The following is a 20657-nucleotide window of genomic DNA, read 5'->3' as shown; positions in this document are numbered from 1 at the left end:
CAAGAAAAGCACAAGTCCGACTTTTTGCTGTCATGGATTGAGGTCCCCTGCTCAAGAAGACACATGTACAGACCCATCTGAATGTTTGACATGAAAACACCTCGACGACTCAGACAGGGCTCGATGTGGTCACAGGACACCAACATGGCGCTGTTTGGCATCAAGTGGACTGGACGTGACTCGTTCAGTTTAAAACGAAGGTGGAAACATTGTTTTGGGTACAGGGAAGATCCAGGAAGACCTGCGTTGAGCTGATGAACGGGACCGTGTACCCTACAATTTTAGATGAGACCCTCCTGGCAGATGGGTCGTAGATGGATCATCATTCCCAAAACATACGACCAAGGCAACAAAGGAGTGGCTCAGAAGAGGCACGGTAAGATGCTGGAGTTGCCTAGCCATTCTCTGGACCTCCATTCCATTGAAAGTCTGGAGGGAGCTGAAATTTTTTTGAGTTGCCAAGCGACCGCCTCAAAGCCGACAGGATTTGGAGGTTAAATTTTCAAGGAAACCTCACAGAAGCACATTTCAATAACAATTTTAATAACATTAATACTAACATCCTCATGGCACAACTGTTTATTAGCTAATATGTATCTCATTTTTTCACCTTATGTTTATGTTTTCACAGTTTGACCTTTGGTTATGGTCGACTGCCGCGTCCATCCTTCAAACGTCATATTGATTTTGGAAATTCAAGAGGTGCTGCCTCGGCCACGAGCCCCGCGTCAGCGTCACACAGTCGCGGACGGAAGTGAGAGTGAGACTGAGAAATGAGAAAAACCCTTTGTGTGTCTCGTGTGTTGTCTTCGTCAGCGTAAGTGGAAAAAGAAGGTGGGAGTTCCTCTCACTCTCCCGTCTTCTCTGGAGTCCCTCTCCCTCTTGTGCATCACAGAAAAAAAAAACAAACAATCAGAAGAATTTTCCCCTGCCGCCGTGCATCCTGACCCAAATTCATACACCGTCATTGTTTTTTGTTTTTTTACTAATAAGAAGACATTTGTGTGGCATAACATAAGTACCTACCTTTTCATTATTCATCGAAGCGTACAAAAACCGAGGCAGTTTTCCCATGGGAAATACTGTAAATCCAATGAAGCCATTCCAGAAACCCAAATATATGAACAAAATGTACATTTTCAAATGTGCAGCAATCCCTCGTTTATCGCGGTTAATTGTTTGCAGACCCGACCGGAATAAGAGAATTTCCGCCAGGTAGGGTTCCTTATAAATGGAACATATTCGTAGCTGGAGCGTAGAAAACCTGTTTACAACCTTGTAAATACGGCTTTTTAACACAGAGAGAGCCCTCTAGACATGAAATAACACCCCATACTCACCTTTACACTCCTATGACCCAACATACAGTGGTGTGAAAACGTGTTTGCCCCTTCCTGATTGCTTTTCTTTTTTTTTTTTTTGCATGTTTGTCACACTTAAATGTTTCAGATCATTAAACAAATGTAATTATTAGTCAATGACAAAATGTGAAAAAGTGATTGCCCCCTAAAGCTAATAAGTGGTTGGGCCCCCCTTAGCAGCAACAACTGCAATCAAGCGTTTGTGATAACTTGCAATGAGTCTCTTACAGCGCTGGGGAGGAACTTTGTCCCACTCATCTTTGCAGAATTGTTGTCATTCAGCCACATTGGAGGCTTTTCCAGCATGAAGCACCTTTTTAAGGTCATGCTCTAGGATTCAGGTCAGGACTTGGACTAGGCCACTCCAAAGTCTTCATTGTGTTTTTCTTCAGCCATTCAGAGGTGGACTTGCTGGTGTGTTTTGGATCATTGTCCTGCTGCACAACCCAAGTTGGTTTCAGCTTGAGGTCACCAACAGATGGCCGGACATTCTCCTTCAGGATTTTTTGCTAGACAGCAGAATTCATTTGATAATTTTTTAATTTATCGCAGCAAGTCTTCCAGGTCCTGAAGCAGCAAAACAGCCCCAGACCTTCACACTACCACCACCACATTTTACTGTTCTGAAATGTGGCGTTACTTTTACGCCAGATGTAATGAGACACATATCTTCCAAAAAGTTCAACTTTTGTCTTGTCAGACCAGTATTTTCCCAAAGGTCTTGGGGATCATCAAGATGTTTTCTGGCAAAATTGAGACAACCCTTAATGTTCATGAACACTGACCTTAACTGAGGCAAGTGAGGCCTGCAGTTCTTTTGATGTTGCCGTGGGGTCTTTTGTGACCTCTTGGATGAGTAGTCGCTGCGCTCTTGCCGTATATTTGTATTTTACTTCATTTAGTCAGTTTTATTGCTTGAAATGTTTCATTTAGGCAAAAAAATATGTAAAATTTGCTTAAACAGGCATATTTTTTGTGCAATATTGTCTGAAAGCTGAGGCAAAAACTGAATCATACAAAAACTAGGGCGTACGAAAACCGAGGTTTGACTGGACAGTACACTCCCCTACAACATAATCTGTTCCGAGAACGTTTACGTTATAGGGTTTTTATGTTATACGAAGCGTAAAATACATGTAAATAGCCTAATCCGTTCCAAGATCTTCCCAAACTCACCCTTTTGGGCCTTCAAAATATTCAAAGTCCACCAAATATGGTGGGAAAATATAAGAAAACATTAGCATAAACAGTAGAGTAACATTCCAGTATAAAATAAGGTAATGAATAAGATTACTGTAAATGAATAAAACTGAAAAACAAAAACAATCAACTAGTTTAAGGGCGACTACGATGAGGAAGGGCGGTTGAAGGGAGAAGCCTGTCTCTCACACAAACTCACGTACGCGCTGCAGCCAATGAGATGAGAGCATAGGCGGTGCCCCGATAATCAGCCAATGAGATGAGAGTGTAGGCGGTGCCCCGATAATCAGCCAATGAGATGAGAGCGTAGGCGGTGCCCCGATAATCAGCCAATGAGAGCGTGAAGCGTCAGAAGGCGTCACCAAGTGTACTCTTAGTCATGGAAAATGTTTCCCTGTCCCTGTCCCGCAAGCTATTCAAATCGAATTTCTGAACTTGCACTGACTTGACGCTTTACGTTACATGGAATTTCTTACGTAATACGATGCAAAAACTTTACATAAATTCTTTACGTTCAGTGGAATTTACGTAAAAGGAGGTTTGCGTTATGCAACTTCCTGTTGGCACTTTATCAACATGGATTGTTTCTATTGTCAGATTCTGGTGGTGATCCACACCTTGGTGTCCTATCAGATTTAGAAACACTTTAAAGCTGTAAACCTACAGTAAGTGAAACACTGTCACTATCAACACTATCAAAGCTGCATTATGTTTTTCATTACATTTAACAGCAGTCTTATTTTTGATATTTTTGAAACATTTTTATTTAAGATGACCTATGCCAAAACTCAACCTACAAGTGTGACATTTTGTTGCATGAAAATGTCCAAACGTGTGTTTTTCAAGCGTGGAAACTTATGTTTCTTCACGTGATCGAAAAACTTGAGGTACACACACACACACACACACACATCGGGAGTCGCTTGTGGTCAGAGTGTTACACACAATACAGAACTTCAACACTTTCCCACTTGTGCAGCGATGACACAAACATGACACAAAGGTCAACGGGTTGATGATGAAAGTATTTTTTTTTCTTTTTTCTTTTTTTTTTGGAGTATGAAAAAAAAATGGATTTGGGCCTGCCAACTTTTTTTTTTCTTTAATTATTGGACCAAAGGTTGTCCAGTACAAATATCCTGAAGAAAAACCCCTAACCTGATTTAGTGATGTGCAGATGCATACTGAAATATGGATAGTGCTCCCTCACGACATCGCAGATTTTTTAAAGTGCAATTAATCCTTATTGGGTACGGGAGAACCTGCCTGTTGTGTTCTGCGTCTTGATTGGATGTATACCATTGTCAGTCTCCTTCATGCTGTTTCCTGTTGTGGTCAATAGGAAACTCGCCAACTGTGAAGAAAAATAAGCTAACCGGCTAAATGAATCTTTGGTTCGAGGAGTAGGACGAGGAGGATGGCGGCAGGAGCGGCAGGCAATATTTTAATGCCTGGTACAACGAAAGGTACATTTGTTTGGACAAATATAATGATAACAAGAGTTTCATTTAGGAGTTGATATCTGGCAACTTCCATGCTTTTCCTGATAATAACCCAAATCACTTAAGTTCCTACATGAATGGCTAAAGCATTGTACTGCCAAAAAATGTAACTCTTATGAGCTACTTTTTGTTGTCATTGTTATATTTGTCCAAACAAAGGTACCTTTAGTTGTATCAGGCATTAACATGAACAAGAAACTGAAGAAACAAGGCTGGTGTCATCATCTTTTCCATGACTGTATTTAATAATTGCAAATAAAGTTGGCTACTTCGCAGATTTCACTTATTGCGGGCTGTTTTGGGAACCTATCCCCCGCGATAAAGAAGGGAACACTGTACTTCCGTTAGCAGCTCTTCATTAAAATTTCCCAACAATGCGCAACCTGCACGCTCCTCCATGCTCTTCCACATCTTCCTTGCTGTCGAGTGTGTTTCTTCCATTCACATTCACATGCCGAGCTCTTATCAAATGGACTTCTGCCACCCTGTGGCCGTTTTTATGCCTCAAAACTGCTCTAAAAGTGACACCCACGAGTGTGCTTTTTGCCTCTCGCGAAAAAAAACGTAAAAGATGTAAAGATGCGTCTGTGGGATTTACGGTTTTATTATTTTACTCCTTAAAATACCACATCCTCTGTTGTGTATTAGCCTGTTGGTATTGCCGATACCAGCCTGAATTTTACTCTGTTTCGGACAGGAAAACAAAATCAGTGGTATCGCGTATCAGTACTCATTATATTCTAGTTATTGTGCCCATGGTAACATAGGGGGTTTGTTTGAACGAACAACTCTCAACAACAGTTTGTCACAAAGAGCTTCTCAAATTGTAACATTTACGAAAGCGCGCACACACACACACACACACACACACACACACACACACAAACACACACAACTCAATAGTGTTTGTCCTCGTTAGGGTCATGGTGAGCTGGAGCCTATCCCAGCTGACTTTGGCTGAGAGGCGGGGTACGCCCTGGGCTGCTCACCAGCCAATCACAGGACACATAACATAACCTACCAGCAACCATTCACATTCACATGCACGCCTATGGACAATTTACACGACACAACCGTCCCGTTTTCCCTGGGACGCTCCCGTATTTTGCCCATCTTTCCCACCACCACGTAGGATGAACATAACGTTCGCATCTAACGTTCTGGAATGTGGGGAAGAGAAAACTTGCGCAAGCGTGAGGAAAACATGAGTAGAACACACAGAGGCGTTCCTATGGAGATTCAAACCCTCCGTCTACGACTGTAAGGGCCCACATCCTAACCACTAGTCCACTGTGCTGCCTCAATTGATATCATTTTCCTCACAGTAACACTTTTACCCCTGCACGTTGCAATGCACGCATCATGTAAAAACATTTGGAATGTGTAATAATGAATAATGGATTTTTAAAATAGATTACAAATAATGCATCTGAACATCCATCCAAGTCGACATAGCAAGCTTGGAAGACAAAGTGATTTTCAGTGAAAAGCAAAGGTGAGCGCTATGATTGTAAACGCACAGGAAGCGGGCCGGCGGGGGTGGGGGATGGCCACCTCCGCGGCCCTTTAGAGGCGCCACGACAGGAATAACAAAACATATTTACACCGTACATCAATGCAGTCACAACTTCCTAGAATATCAACAACTGAATGCTTAGCTGGGAAAATCCTGAAAAACAAAACAGCCTGGATTCATGACAGGTAGATACTGTACATAGATACGTATATACATAAATAAAACCCGGGGGGCACATTCTAAAAATCAAATTTAACAAGAAAATTAAAAGGAAGAACAGCAGCAAAAATGGAAAAATCTGCAGTAATTTTACAACAACAAAGTGAAAATATTAAGAAAAAAAGTTGCAACCTAACGTGAAAAGAATTGTAATTTTACAAAAATAACAGCATAAAATTTAAATGTTAAAGCCGTGATATTTTGAGAATCTACGACGGGTATTAGCACCACATTGGGGGGAAAAAAAAATCACATTTCAAGAATAAACTCGCAAATTTATGACAAAAAAATTCTTAAATTTACGAGAATAAAGTGGTAAATCTACAACAACAAAAAGTCTTAAGTTTATGGCAGTAGAGTCACATATTTCCGACAAAAAGTCTTACATTTCAGAGAATAAAGTCGTACATTTATGGAAAAAAAGACAAGAATAAAGTCATAAGTTTACCTGAAAAAAGCCCTAAATTTATGACAATAAAGTCATAAATTTCCTAGAATAAAGTTGTAAATTTATGCCAAAAAAAGTCTTACATTTCCATGAATAAAGCCGTAAATTTACGGGAAAAAAGCCGTAAATTTACGTGAATAAAGTCATAAATTTACGAGAATAAAGTCAGAAATTTATGAGAAAAAAGTCATGGTGTCACACGTGTCAGAGGGAAAGTAGAGCATAGGTCTTCAGGAAGGAAGGAAACTTGCTTCAGGCAAGCTTATATTTATAACGCAGCATCAAAATTGAGCAGTTGAGCACAAACAGATTAGCACGTCTAGCCCTTCTCACGTCCGCCTTCCTTACCCCGCCCCTCCACATGCCCAAGGCCAAAGGTCATGTAAGTCCCCCCTTTTTATAGCTGTCTCAGGCAATGCGGTAACATAAAGTTATGACTTTATTATCGAAATCTCAGATTATTTTAATACCCCGTCGTAATAGACATTGGCTGAGACAGCTATGAAAAGGTGGGACCTACGTGACCTTTGGCCTTGGGCAAAAGTAATGTTATGACATTTTTTCTCGGAAATTTACAACTTTATTCTCGAATTGATCTTTTTTTTCATACATTTAGGAAAATTAGGTTACAGAAAAAGTTTGAATGTTACAAAATAAAGTCAAAATATTAGGGGAATAAAATCTTAATTCTAAGAAAAAAAATTACAAGAAGAAAGTTTAAACAGCCAAAATGAAAAAAAAATAATTTAGTAAAGAATAAAGTCAGAATATTAGGGAAAAAAGTCGGATTCTAACAACCAAAAAAAGGCACAAAAGAATAAAGTTTTTGTTTTTTTAAGTGGTAATATTATGAGAAACAAAATAAAGTTCTCATTTTTGGAAATTTGGCTTGGGGGAAAAAGTTATAAGAAAAAAATAATTACAAAATGAAAAAAACAATATTGGAATAAATCATGACATACAGGCAAAATAAAATGTGTTGTGAAAAAGTTATATTACAGTGGTAAAGTCGAGATATCATGGGAACAACGTCATAATATTACAAGAAGGAAGTTCAAATAGCTGAAAATTAAAAACAAAAAACAAATGGAAAAAAATTGCTGTAAGTTTATGAGAATACTAAGAAAAAAATCATATGAGAAAAAAGTTGCCACTTTATGAAAATGAACTCATAATATGAGGAAAAATAATGTTTTAGTATCATGAAGTTGAAGTATTAAAGAAAAAAAGATTTTATTTTCTTAAAATTGTAATATTATGAGGAACAAACCGAAGTTAATAAAGTAATTTTTGTATTTTTTTGTATTTTTTTAAAGGTCATAAATTTATGAGAAACCAACAAAAAAGTTGTTTTTTTAAAATGGGGTTGGGGGAAAATTTTGAATATTATGTGAATGAAGTCATAATATTGCAAGACGAACATTTCCTATTATTTAAAGTTTCAGGGTAAACAGGTTTTCTATGTCTTATTTTCTCTTATGTTTACTATATTGGGTAATACGGGTGTAAAGGTGACCATAGGGATGTTATTTCATGTCTAGAGGGCTCTAATGTTCAAAAACATATTTAGAGGGTCACAAACTGTTTTTCTATGTCTTATTTTCTCTTATGTCTGCTACATTGGCTAATAGTTGTGTAAAGGTGACTATAGGGTTGTTGTTTCATGTCTAGAGGGCTCTAATAATGTTAAAGTGTATTTGTGTCGTCAACAGGTTTCCTTTGCTTTAACTACTAAAATATTCCATTTATAAATAATGAATCCTACTTGGCGGCAATTCACTTATCACGGTCGGGTCTGGAACTGATTAACTGCGATAAATGAAGGATTACTGTAAAAAAAAAAAAAAAAGATGACAAGCTGTCACTGTCTTTCATATGAGCAGATCCTTTTTCAAACTTGTGATCTTTATCCTAGGAATTTGCCTTTCTCAGCGTTTTTGCGAAGTCCGGTTTTCCTTCCATGGTGGTGGCGTTCCTTTTCTTTGGCGCAGCGCCACCGGGAGAGTCCGCCTTGTACTTGGGTGGCATGATGGGGGGGCAATGTTGGTGAGGGTGGCAACGACATTCTTCCTCAGTGTACTTACACACAATTAAGTATTCTTCCGCCTCATCGGTGTAACTAATTCTCCAGCAACTCTCGTATTTACCAACCAAACCGCCGAGGCCGAAACTTAGTTCGAAGTCATTTATGGGAGTATGCCGTCAGAAACATAAACACAGGTCCACTCGTATTCAGTTTGGGGCGGAGGACTCCGCTGCCCCACACAGCAGAGAAAAGGACAGGGAAAATTGGCAGAGAGAGGAAGTGAGAAAAAAGTTTAAGCATGACTAAAAATGACTCGGGAACATTTGTTTATTTTAGACACTAGGCCATAGTATTAGGTCTTTGTCAATCAAACAATGAGCATTATCATCTTTGGAAAGGCTCAAAATTGTGATAGACGTTTTGTAATAATGACATGCCTGTTCGTGGAGGAAATCATAAATGAGATATGCTTATTCATATCCATAAAAATGTACAATCCAAGAGGCCTGTCCTCAAGATAGATTGATAGATAGATACCCCAACTTCATCATCTTGACTGGAAGCCTTGGGATTGTTGGCATTTAACAGGATTTCACTCAACTCCCATCTTGTTTTTAAGGAAAAATATTTAAATTTAGAATCAAATAAGTGATGATAAAGCCGAAGATGATATTAGCCTGTTTACATGAATTGAGAAAAGGAAAAGTAAATAAGCATAAACATACCGTACGGCAGTGACTCTCTGCGTCGTCGAGGCTTACTGAGACTTAATTACTGTAGTTTTCCTCACTGAAGGGGGGCTCGCTTAGCCTGAAAAAGAGGTTGTCTACTTTTCATATGACACATCTTTGACCTTTTCTCTGAAGGGTTAATAATAATCAATCAGTCTGTTTTGGAAATTGGCGGCTCAACGGGAGCACAGCCGTGGGAGGAATAAGCGAAGATGCAAAACCACAGCTGGAGGGGGAATAACAAGCGAAGCGACGGGACGGTGGAAGTGATAAAGGCCACGCACGCACGCACGCTTGACATAAACATCCAACTTTCACTGGAAAAAGTTGATCAGTTCGTACGTCTGCTGTGATTGCTAATGATAAAACAACGCGGTTACTTTTTCACTTTTTCAAAGGAATTCCGTCACTTTCTTGTCACAAAACATCCTTAAAGAAATCATAGGAGGCTTCTCTACTTACCATATTTTTATACTGTATATACAGTATATAAAAAAATTTAATACATATTTTACCATTTTTTTTAAATATTTTTGTGTTTTTTGTGCTTGCTCGGGACGCAGATTAGTTTGTGAATCCAGTGGGAAAAAAAAAGCAACTAAAAATAAATAATAATTTAATATACACAGTAAAATAATTGTGAAAAAAAACATAAAATGTATATATATATGTGTGTGTGTGTGTTAATATTGCTGAGTATTAGCAATGCAAAGGAACCTTGTACGTACTTCTGTTTTTCCAATAAACAGTACCAATTTTGATGGTGGATAATTGTGCTACAAATTGTTGTCGATAATCGATGTCATCGACATTTTCTGAGACCATTTTTTTCATTAATTGTCATAAGGTGTAATTCACATTTGAACCACTAAATGGTACTCAAGTATAGTGTACGGTGTACCTGTGTGAGACATTAGCTTGACACAGAAGTTGCCTGTATGTTTGTTTTTGCAATGTAGCCAGCAACACTGTGACTGTGCACCATCTTGCACTGTTTTGTTTATATTTGCCGACCAAACGCCTCAGTATGTGTTGCACGTCAGGGATGAAGGCTCTGCTGCCCGAGGCATCTCCATCTGTATTTTTTTTTCCCCCCAGTTGAGAAAACTGTCCGTGTCGGTCGTCGGTGTTCATGCGCTCACGTTGCTCATTCTGTTTTACACTGTTTTACACAGAAACCATTGCTTCTGTGCCTTCATTTAGGTTTGCGTATGCTGCCTCACGAAGCTAACTGCTAAATCCTCTGTATCCACTCACTAGCAGCCCCGCCTCTACAAAGAGGCTGAATGAGATGAGGGCCCACTCGCTCCATTCATAACACTACAGTATATAACCAATGCGCACAGACAGATGCAGAGAGAACCCTCGTCATCCAGCCTGTGTGGCAGATGAAACACACACGCATACATCACGTCAGTTTATCGAGGGCGTCATAATCATCGACCTTTTGTTTTTTTAATCGTTGGATTCATCTTTTATCGTGACAGGCCTACTTACTGTATGAAGAGAAACTACCTCCTCTCTTGACCTTTTTGACCATTCCCTGGACTTCACCGTGTCGCAAAGACACCATTGACCGTCTATAAGGAGCTGAGTATGGCAGGCGTTTGAAATCTGCTGGATTGTTGCTTGTTATGGTTCTGTCCACATCTACGGGTGTGTTCAACACCTGATTGGAACCTCGGTTCTTATGAGTGGTCATCTTTAAGGGGTTGAATAATTTTACTTGCATTTAGCTAATTGACAAGTCCTTGTAAGATTTCATCATAAACATGATTCAATTTGTTTTTTTCATTTCCTAAAACCCTTTCCGCCAGTGGGGGTTGAATATTTTGAACACAACTGTATTTTAAGTGTTTTGTGCCATTTTTATTTCACCTACAAAAAAATCGTCATATTTTCCGCCTCAAACTTCTATTTTGCAACTTTCACAACAACAGTGGAAGAAATCCTAAATAAAAAAATAAAAATACAATGTGAAACGTACGCCTCGGAAAACCACGTCACGACGATATCCTGTGTGATACGACAACGTTTGGGCCCAAAGCAGACTTCCGCTGATGGATGCTAAATTGTCATCGGTGTTGTATTTCTCATAAGGAGACATAATCGCCATCTTTTTCTCTGCATGATGGCTTCAGGCGTGAAGTGAGAGTGACATTCGGAATTAGTCAGCTTTCATCATGACTACTCTGCACTTCTGCTGACGTGACATTTTTGCAGTATATTATAGCCAAAAGTCTTGCATTTTGCACGTCTCATCTTAGAAGGTAAAACCCAAATCCCTTCATTTGTGTTTAAGACGTGAACCTGCTACATTTAAGTTCAAAAAAACTTTTATTTTACTGTAGAAAAACATGTCAAGGTAACAGAACATTGTAGAAGTATCTATTTACAAAGCAAACTAAGTGTTTTTTTAAAAAGGAAAAAAAAAAGAGGGGGGCAGAAGGCACAGAATCAGACGGTGTCGAGTTCAGTAAAGGTTGGTTTTCTTCATTATCCTCAAAAACTCCTGCTCGTTGACTTCGCCGTCTCCGTCTCGGTCCGCCTCGTCGATCATCTCCTGCAGGAGCAAAGCAACATTTGCAGTGGAACTTCCATTTCAATTGCCGTGATTCCCCACCTCGTTGTGCATCCAAAACACGTACTTTGGCCAAACTCCGACAAAATGTTACACCGCGGTAAACGTAAATGACGTAGAATTGTCCGACAAAAAGGGAATCTACTGTTAAACGCGGAATCTCGTGGAAACTGACTGTGAATGAAATGCTGTCTGTCATCGTGAGGAGAATGAGCGTTTGTGTGGGGAAATATTTCCCTGGCGGACCGCTCCATCGTGGCGGAATCTCATCACAAGCACTAGCATGCAGCCTCCCGAACTAAACATGTCGAAACGCTGACCTGAAGCACTGGCAAAAGTTGGCGGAAAAACTCAAACCCCTCTCGCGTGGATGGAAGCTAGCGAGGCCTAGCCTCATTTTAGCAGAGCATGCTAGTGCAGCTTTGTGTGCGCGACTCAGGCTGTATGAGCGCGTTTACACCATGGTGTGTTTTACCGCTTGTCAATGAATACGAGTTCTACAATGCCCGCTGATGTTGTAGTAAAAAGTCAAGTAAGCACATAAAAGTAGACACTCTATGCTGGTAAAATAAGTGTAAAATGTAAAAAAAAAAATTGAAGTAAAAAAATTAAAAAGGATTTCATTGGGCCCTGGAAGTGTATATGCAAATAAGCTGACGTCCGCATGGACACAGTGTCAACTTCAGAGTATTTCCGGGTTATTTTTTCTCCGTTATTTTTTTGGTCAATATTCAGACAATAACAAAAGTGACACTGACTCAAAATCAGAAATATTGTGATTGTGATTTTTATTTAAGTGCCATTTTTGCTAAGAGTCCATTTAATTTTCATTGGGGTGTTTATTTTATTATGTTGTTTGTTGGCTTCATTCATTTGGTTTGTTTAAAAGCTCTTGACATTCCAATTACAATGTTAAATACTCCCGAGAAAATAAAGTTTATTGCCTTTGGTATGGTGTACTCGCATTACTATGCTGTATTTTTTATTACATTCATGAAAAATGGTCTCAAAATAATGACAAGAATATAATACAATAAAAATACAATAAAATATCGGCAATCATTCGTAGGACAATTATCGTCCAGCACAATTTGCTATCATGGCAGGTCTAGCGTAGAACCGCCTTAAGACACAAAAGTGCAAAGTGTACATTCTTGCATTTTTTTCAACTGGTCTTAAAATGTTGATCAGCTGTACGGTGGTGTGAAAAAGTGTTTGCCCGCTTACTGATTTTTTTTTGCATGTTTGTCCCACTTAAATGTTTCAAATCAAACTAATTTAAATATTAATCAATGACAACACAACTGAACACAAAAACACATTTTTTAATGAATCTTATTATTATTAAGGGAGAAAAAAAATCTAATACATGGCCCTGTGTGGAAAAAGTGAAAGCTTTGGGACTCCAGCGAACCACAGTGAGAGCCATTATCCACAAGTGTTGCTGCTAAGGGTGGCCCGACCAGTTATTAGGTTTAGGGGGCAATCATTTCATCAAACCCGCCCTGTTTCGCACCGGGGCTCGAACACAGGACCTTCACATTGGGAGATGAGAGCGCTGACCACACGGCCAAAAGCTCGGACTGTCGACCGCGTGTTCAGCGCAGCTCTTAAGGTAGAGGGAGTGAGGTTTACCAACGTACACTTGCACAGCCTCACTGGCTGGCATCTGTTACATTAGCCTGATTAACATCATTGGAAGTAGAAAGTGAAAACATAATAAGGCACTTTTGCACACTTTGTATCATATTGCCAAGTGTTATTATTATTATTACTTTGATATCTTCATGGATTTGTAAGGTTCTATTGTACCGGTTGTGCGTTCGACAATAATAGTGTACCTGCAGCTCTTCGTCTGTGAGGTTCTCTCCCAGCTCCTTGGCGACTCTCTTCAGATTTTTGAAAGAGATTTTCCCTGTGCAGTCGTCGTCAAACAGTCGGAAGGCCTTCAGGATCTCTTCCTTGGAGTCCTTTTCACTCTGGAGAAATGAAAACATTGCCTCATTGCCTGCGTGCCGATCACACTAACCTGGTGTAACGTATTAAGGTGCTGTGCTGATGTTATGTTTGGAGCTACACCACCCGTATAGGGCCCGCTGCGACTGGTGGAGCGTGAATGCACCCTCAAACGTGTTGTTACTGAGTTTACCATTTTCAGAGTCATCATGCAGAGGAAGTCGTTGTAGTCGATTGTTCCAGAACCTTCTCTGTCAATGTCTGCAATCATCTTCTTGATTTCTTCCTTCTTGGGTTCGAAGCCAAGCGCTCTCATAGCAACCTGGGACAACAAAAACACACCTGAGGTCCAAGTTTTGTTGTCTTTTTTTTTATATAAAAAAGTCACCTTGAGCTCTTTGACGTCAATCTTGCCAGTGCCATCGGTGTCGAAGAGGTCGAAAGCCTCCTTGATCTCCTGCTTCTGTTCCTCGCTCAGCTCAATCTTACAAGCGGGTTTCTTCTTATGGCTGGTCGACGGGGCTGCCTTTCGGTAAGATGACGCCTGGGAACACACAAGCGAAGCAGCAGACGAACGCTAATGTTACTTTAGCAGACACAAACAAGACAGTTTGGACTTTACCGTCATGCTAGCTGGTGTTAGCTTCCACCCCAGTCTCAAAGCAACACACATTCATGCATCTACTGAGTAAATACGACTCTTGCACATACACGCAAGGGAAAAACATACCATTTAAAGTTGTTTCCCGGGATAACTTGAGTGGATGCAAAGCTGCCAACAAACAGTGCAACTTTCCAGCTACACACCGGAAGTTAGCGAAAAAGATGCGTTCACGAGTGACGATCACGATCTCGAACCCTCTTCTTCAATCGACCACAAATGCAATATTATCGATCGTCTTCGTGGCGTCTGTCGAGGACTATCGCGGATGGCGTAACGTCCTGTGTTTGTTGAGCCTTTATTCAGTCGTCAAGGTAAGGCGATCGTTGTTTTGTGGACGTCCACAACAAACTATTCAACAAGTGGTAGTTTCTCCCAGCAGAGACAAGACAACCAATGAGGATCCAGAAATGGCCGTGACGTAACCACATGAGCCAATCGTATAAGGAGGTAGGCGGGTAATAGGTTGGTCCGCCAATCGTTGTGGAGCTCCGCCGTCTCCGTGGCAACCACATAAACGACGCATGCGTAGTGAGTGATCGCTGGAGCTGGGGAAACGGTCAATGGATGTGTAACATAAATAAGGTAGTATCTTTTATATTTAAGAAGACTATTTGTTAATATTCGGAGCACGTCATGTGCAGGGTTTTAATTCCCACCCGGTTAAGTGTGGAAATATTTTTTTTGGTTTGTTTGTTTTTTGTTACTCCGAAACACTAAGTACTGTATGTTAGCTTAGCTTAGTTTTCCATTTGGTACAATGACGCTCTCGTTACCTATTTGTCATAACTAAACAATCATAGCATCTATGATTGTGAAATATAAATATATTAAGACAATACAAATGTTTATTCGTAAGACTGAAATCTATTCTAGTCTTGTGTATTGATGCGACATATTCAGAAACTGACATCAAAGGTACTGGAAGTAAAACAAATCAGCAATCAGATGTTATGTAACACATGAATGCATATCCTGGTAATACAATATATCGTTACATTTTTTTAGGCAATGACTGGAAGTACAATAATAAACCAGCGGCAGCATGTTGGATTGCAGAAGCTGTTGGCACTGGCGGCTACTGCACATTCCTCATTGGGACCCAGCAAGAAGCTCAAGTTCATCCAGGACGACGTGAGCGGTGAGTCCATCCTTGTCGGCTCATGTTTGCGCATCTTGGAAAACCTGGAGCCCACCTGTGCCATCGGCCAGCTGGTTTATGAGACCGTCGAAGCCCACCACAAGGTTTATGGCACGGGGTCAGGATGCCTGCTGTTCCTGGCGGGAGCGTGGGGTCGTGCAGCCCTGGTGTGCCTGCAGAGAGGGGTTTCGCTGCCTCACATCGTTGCAGCTTTGACGGAGGGCATGGATGTGTGTGTCGATGTTTGCAAAAAGAGCAGCATTTCATTTGAGGATCTTTGCATGTCACCGTCAAGCCAGCCACCGCAGAAACGCATCACAAAGGCACCGTCCAACTCACACATGACCCCCAAAGGACAAACAGCAAGGAAAATGAAGCTAAGTCGCCATTTTTGCGAGACGGATCCTGACAGTGTTTCAGTTCTGGAGCCTCACCTTCCTGACACTGCACACCTTGCAGAAGGACTGAGGCATGGCTGCGACAATGCCATGGATCTAGTTATCCAAGCCAGTTGTATGCAGCTGAAAAATACCCCAAAGGACACGCATTTTGCCTTTGACGTTAGCAAAGTGCTGACTTGTGTGCTGCCGGGCTTCTCAGAAGACCATGCTCATGTTTCTCCAGGCTGCGTTGTTCTTCTCAACGCTGACCAGTCTTTGGTTGCACACCAGCTACAGGACACGCTGCTGAATGCGGCTCTTATATGCGGAGATCTATCATACGCTTACCGCCATCTTGGCTTTAACAGGCCTACAGGTCTGCAATGTGTCGCAGACCAGCCACGTTTGTCCAGTGTAAGCAAAGAGGAAGAGTGGATGGAAAAGGTTCTGGCACTTCTGTTGCACCTGAAAGTGGACCTGGTGCTGGTTAGTGGGCTTGTCAGCGAGGTCATTATTCAGCGCTGCTGTAAGAATCGTATACTTACAGTGGGAAAGGTTAGGGCGTCCATTATAAAGGAGATGGCGAAGGCTACCGGAGCTGTTCCCGTCACATACGCCACACAGCTAAGCAAGCACTGCATCGGCACCGGGGTCAAGGTTGGCACATGGAGGGAAATTCAGAGAGACCAGAGGACATCTGTCAATATTTACACCGGCGGGAACACTCAGTTGGTCACGGCCGTCATCACCAGCTTCGTACACGGGAAGCTGCAGGTGTTGGAGGACCGCTTTTGGGCTTGTGCATATCGGCTCAACCACGCCCTCAAGGACAAAGCCGTGTTGCCCGGCTCTGGAGTCACTGAGATGCTTTGTGTTTGTCACCTGCAAAAGCAAGCCAATGTTGAGCAAAAAACAAACTCCTTCCGTGGCGTTGTGCTGCACCTCATGGCAGACGGTTTCATCGACTATCTGTCCACCGTAATGGCGAACTCTTCCGGGATCTCGCAAGTCCAAGCCAGGACTGCAGTCAACCAACAGCTGCAAGACTTTAACGGAGATCGTAGTGTTTCCGCAGAATTGTCCCGACTTGTCCTGGATTCTCGGCCCTCAGCTGGGAGGTCGGTCAAACCTGCGCAAGTCTACGACAACCTGAGCGTGAAGCAGGAAGCATGGAGGAGAGCCTTGGACTTGGTTTTGCTGGTCTTGCAGACGGACGCCGAGGTCATTACTGGGGTGGATGAAAGCAGCCACGGCGCACAAGCAGATCTAATGTTTTTATGATTTGGGGATCACAGTCTGATGGACAAACACTTTACATACTGTGGTCCGAGATAGGGTTAACCTTGTACGCAATATACCTAATGCTAAAAACGATAAATACATTATTTACATTTTCAAACGGGAATCTAGTCGAGTCTATCATGGTTTATCGATACAGTCGTCCTTTGCAATATCGCGGTTTGATTATCGCTCCCTCGCTGGATCGTGTTTTTTCAGAAATTAATTCATTAATGGTGGCTGTTTCTTGGTAGACTTTGATCTATGATTAGCCAAAACATATGTAAATACAAGTGGTATGTAGTATTGTGGTCACTAGGCGGCAGTAGTGACACAAAACATTGAGACATTAGCTTACATTACATTACATTAGCTTAACACTACATGACGTCAGCCATGGCATGTCTCACATGATAGAGTGGGGAAAAAAAGTTCTCTCTCCGATCTCGTGTGGAAGTGGTAAGTTCTTAAGTTTAGAAGAAATGAGCTTGAGGCTAACTGGTTAGCTCGCCAGCTAGCGGCCGTCTCGAGTCCCTGCAGTAGTGTTGCAATGTGGTGAAAAAAATGAATAATAGGGGTGTAAAGGTAACTATAGGGTTGTTATTTCATGTCTACATGGCTCTAGTAATGTTAAAAACTGTATTTAGAAAATCAAACAGTTTTTTTTCTATGCTCTAAACTAGGAAAATATTCAATGTATTAACTATCACAGTTCATTTATCACAGTTGGAACCAATTAACCGCTTTAATCAAGGGATGACTGTATATTACATATTTGAATATCATATATCAATGAAAAACCACAATAGACTCAAATGTACACGCAAGTCAGGGGTGCATGTGAGTTATGGCCATTTATTTTGCTATAACGAAACCGAGGACTACGTTCAACGTTCCTACAAACAATACATTATTCACCACCGTGCTAAGTTCCGTCAGAGCAGTCATGCTATGAAATATGTTGATACCTTTTACGACTCTTGTTCTAGAATGAGATCTTCATAGGGCTGTCAGAAATAAAGTGTTATCGGCGGCAACTAATTTATTTAATTGATTACTTTAAATGTTGTAGTGTAATTAACGCATGCGCACCAGTGCAAGCACGCCTCTGTTATGATGGCAAACGGAAGCACAGTCACACAGAGTCTGCTGCTCTTTTCTAACTTCATTCTGACCTGAACGCATCAACAGCAGTACAATTCCAACACCACATACTGTATGTATCTCCTACTCGCACACGTCTCTCGTACGTTCATCCTGGGAACGACACTTCCTCATTGTCATTACAAGAAGGCGAGATGCATTCAGGAGCAGTCCGAACATCACAAAAAAGTCCTTATAATGCGTGTTTGTGTGTGTGTGTGTGTGTGTGTGTGTGTGTAAGAAACGGTAAGATAAAGAAAACCATGAAGTTGATATCCTCATCACTCAGTTCGCAACTCTTAATTCGATTGCACAATTTGCTACATTTAAATATTTGAACATGCTGGAAAATACAATCAATACAAGTATTTACCTTAAATTACGTGATGTCTTTGAACACAACCTCCCATTGCTCATACTAAAGACTTAAATTATGATTGAAATGTTCTGCTACTATTAAAGAGCATAGGGTTTGTTTTTTTTGTGATTTTTACATTTGTATGGTATTTATTAGCTTGATTGACATATTCTGTCCATCTGGAGCTGTTAATACATACAAATATATATAATCTTGTCATTTATCTTTATGTTCATTAAATACAGTAAAAAAAAATGGGCATATTTCAGACCTAGCTGCTAATGGTGATTAATCATGATTAATTAAAAAACTGTGACTCTGATTAAAGTTTTTAATCATTTGACAGCCCTAGTTTTTTATAATGTTGACTGGAAAGCAGGGAAAGTGGATGGTCTTTCTGATCGGGTCCAAAACCATGACTACCAATGTTTACCACATGGGGGAGACAAGCGCCAGTTGATCTTCCAACACCGTCACTGGGAATGTTTGTTGAGAAAGCATACTGTACATCCAGAGTCCAAATCCTACTCGTAGAAGTCCTTGACATTGAAAGGCAAAGAGGCAGTATCACTTAGTACCAATTAACATAACTTGTGCTGCAAGGTTTTGGTCAAGCTGTGTGTTCCTTGGTTTTTAAATGTTGTAAAGGTTACAAGCAGGAGGCCCTCGTCACATTTGCAGAGTGGGAACAGGTGACACCCAAGGAGAGCGCGCTGAGGTTATATGCTGAACCTGATACACAGCGTAAATCTTTACTGACTTGACGCCACCATGGTCTACAGTGGAAGAAATGTCTTGATAATCCTTCTTACTCTTGAATAATTGGTCACCTTGCTGGTGCTGCGTGCGCAGCTGTGCAAACGGCCAGCTCAGGGATACTAGAAGGCCTGAAAGAGGTGGCATCAGGCCAAGGGTCACCAGGGTACTTATTCAATTCACACACGCTCGTGTGGCATGCGACACGTCAGTGCTGGTCCATCTCTAATTGAAGAGTTGAAAATGGAATTCTCAAGTCTGTTTTTAGAACTCTTTATGTTTGCCTTTTAAAGGACAAGTACACTTTTTTTGGAATTTTGCCCATCATTCACAACCCTTATGTGAGACATCTCTTTTCTGTGCATTCTAAAGATATAAAAAGAGACAGCTCATTACTGCATGTCATGGGATACACTTATGACCGCTATTAGAACACCTCCAAAAAGGTTTTATGGTTTTATATCCATGTTGTAACCATGTGCTAACAGGTTCATTCATGATGACGTGTCATACTTGCAGTATTTTGCCGTCTTTTGGTCCTTTTTAAGCATTACTGGAACTTCTTTCCCGGGCGCGTTGATTTCACATTGCAAAACAGAAACGAAGACTACACCTTGCGCTAACTTTTCCTTCAAAACACAGCAGCAGTAGCAGTAGCAGCGGCCCCGATACGAAGCATTACCTTTCGCTAGTGGCCTGAGGCATTGTGAGCGTGTGTGTGGTGACGCTAGAAGCCAGGCGCTAGTCGGCTAGTAGCTAGCCGGTGTGGTGTGGTGTGGGCTAACTGTGTTAATAACAATAATAACAATGTCGCTGTAGCTTGGTTAATATGCACGTTCGTTTTTTTCAGAAGGCTTTGTAGGCGGAATAGGTGTGTCCCATGGTGAAAAGAGAGACATGTGTTCATGTCTCACATAAGGATTGTGGATGACAGGCAGTTTTCCTATTAAGGGGGAGACGACTTGCTCTAATAGTCAAATAGCCAAAGTTGTCGGCCAGGAAAGTGAAGTTCAGCTTCCTGAGTCTGCGTTGGCACTGTGTATTGACTCAAACCTAAAGGAACCGTGACCTAGTGCTCTAGAGTTGATTATGTTACAGTAACTGTGGACACTGAAGCGTTTCCATCTAGACTGGAGGACGGTCGATGCATAAGGACATTTCCTCCTGAAATAACTCCACATTAAGTTGGGAAAGCTGTGCTGTGAATTGCCTCTTGAGCAGCCCGTATGAATGAACACACTGGTTCTGTTTGCATGCTTGCCACTGCTCTTGGCGTGCTGAAGGGTCACAGCATAAGCTGCACCCCGCCCCGCTTTCCTGACGTCTTCTGGGCCGGTTGGTCGAATCGGAGAGCACTGGTGGGCGTGAGCTTACTATGAGAGCGCGTTGGTGCTCCCAGG

The 20657-nt window shown here is 41.2% G+C and overlaps 2 protein-coding genes across 2 annotated transcripts; one reads left to right on the top strand and one right to left on the bottom strand.

The window, feature by feature from the left end:
* Positions 1–11354: 11354 nt before the first annotated feature.
* Positions 11355–14588, bottom strand: cetn4 (centrin 4). Its single transcript, XM_054791697.1, has 5 exons — positions 14271–14588; positions 13929–14084; positions 13734–13862; positions 13426–13563; positions 11355–11566 (listed from the first exon to the last, which is right to left on the bottom strand). Exons 1-5 carry the CDS (start codon positions 14271–14273, stop codon positions 11477–11479), a joined length of 516 nt encoding a protein of 171 aa, XP_054647672.1. The 5' UTR covers positions 14274–14588; the 3' UTR covers positions 11355–11476.
* bbs12 (Bardet-Biedl syndrome 12) lies at positions 14215–19685 on the top strand. Its single transcript, XM_054791694.1, has 2 exons — positions 14215–14786; positions 15210–19685. The coding sequence occupies exons 1-2, from the start codon at positions 14769–14771 to the stop codon at positions 17001–17003; spliced, it is 1812 nt and encodes a 603-aa protein (XP_054647669.1). The 5' UTR covers positions 14215–14768; the 3' UTR covers positions 17004–19685.
* Positions 19686–20657: the final 972 nt, after the last annotated feature.

The sequence above is a fragment of the Dunckerocampus dactyliophorus genome, chromosome 11 (assembly GCF_027744805.1).
Source record: "Dunckerocampus dactyliophorus isolate RoL2022-P2 chromosome 11, RoL_Ddac_1.1, whole genome shotgun sequence".
NCBI lineage: Eukaryota > Metazoa > Chordata > Actinopteri > Syngnathiformes > Syngnathidae > Dunckerocampus > Dunckerocampus dactyliophorus.
This window is presented reverse-complemented; position numbering and strand designations above follow the sequence as displayed.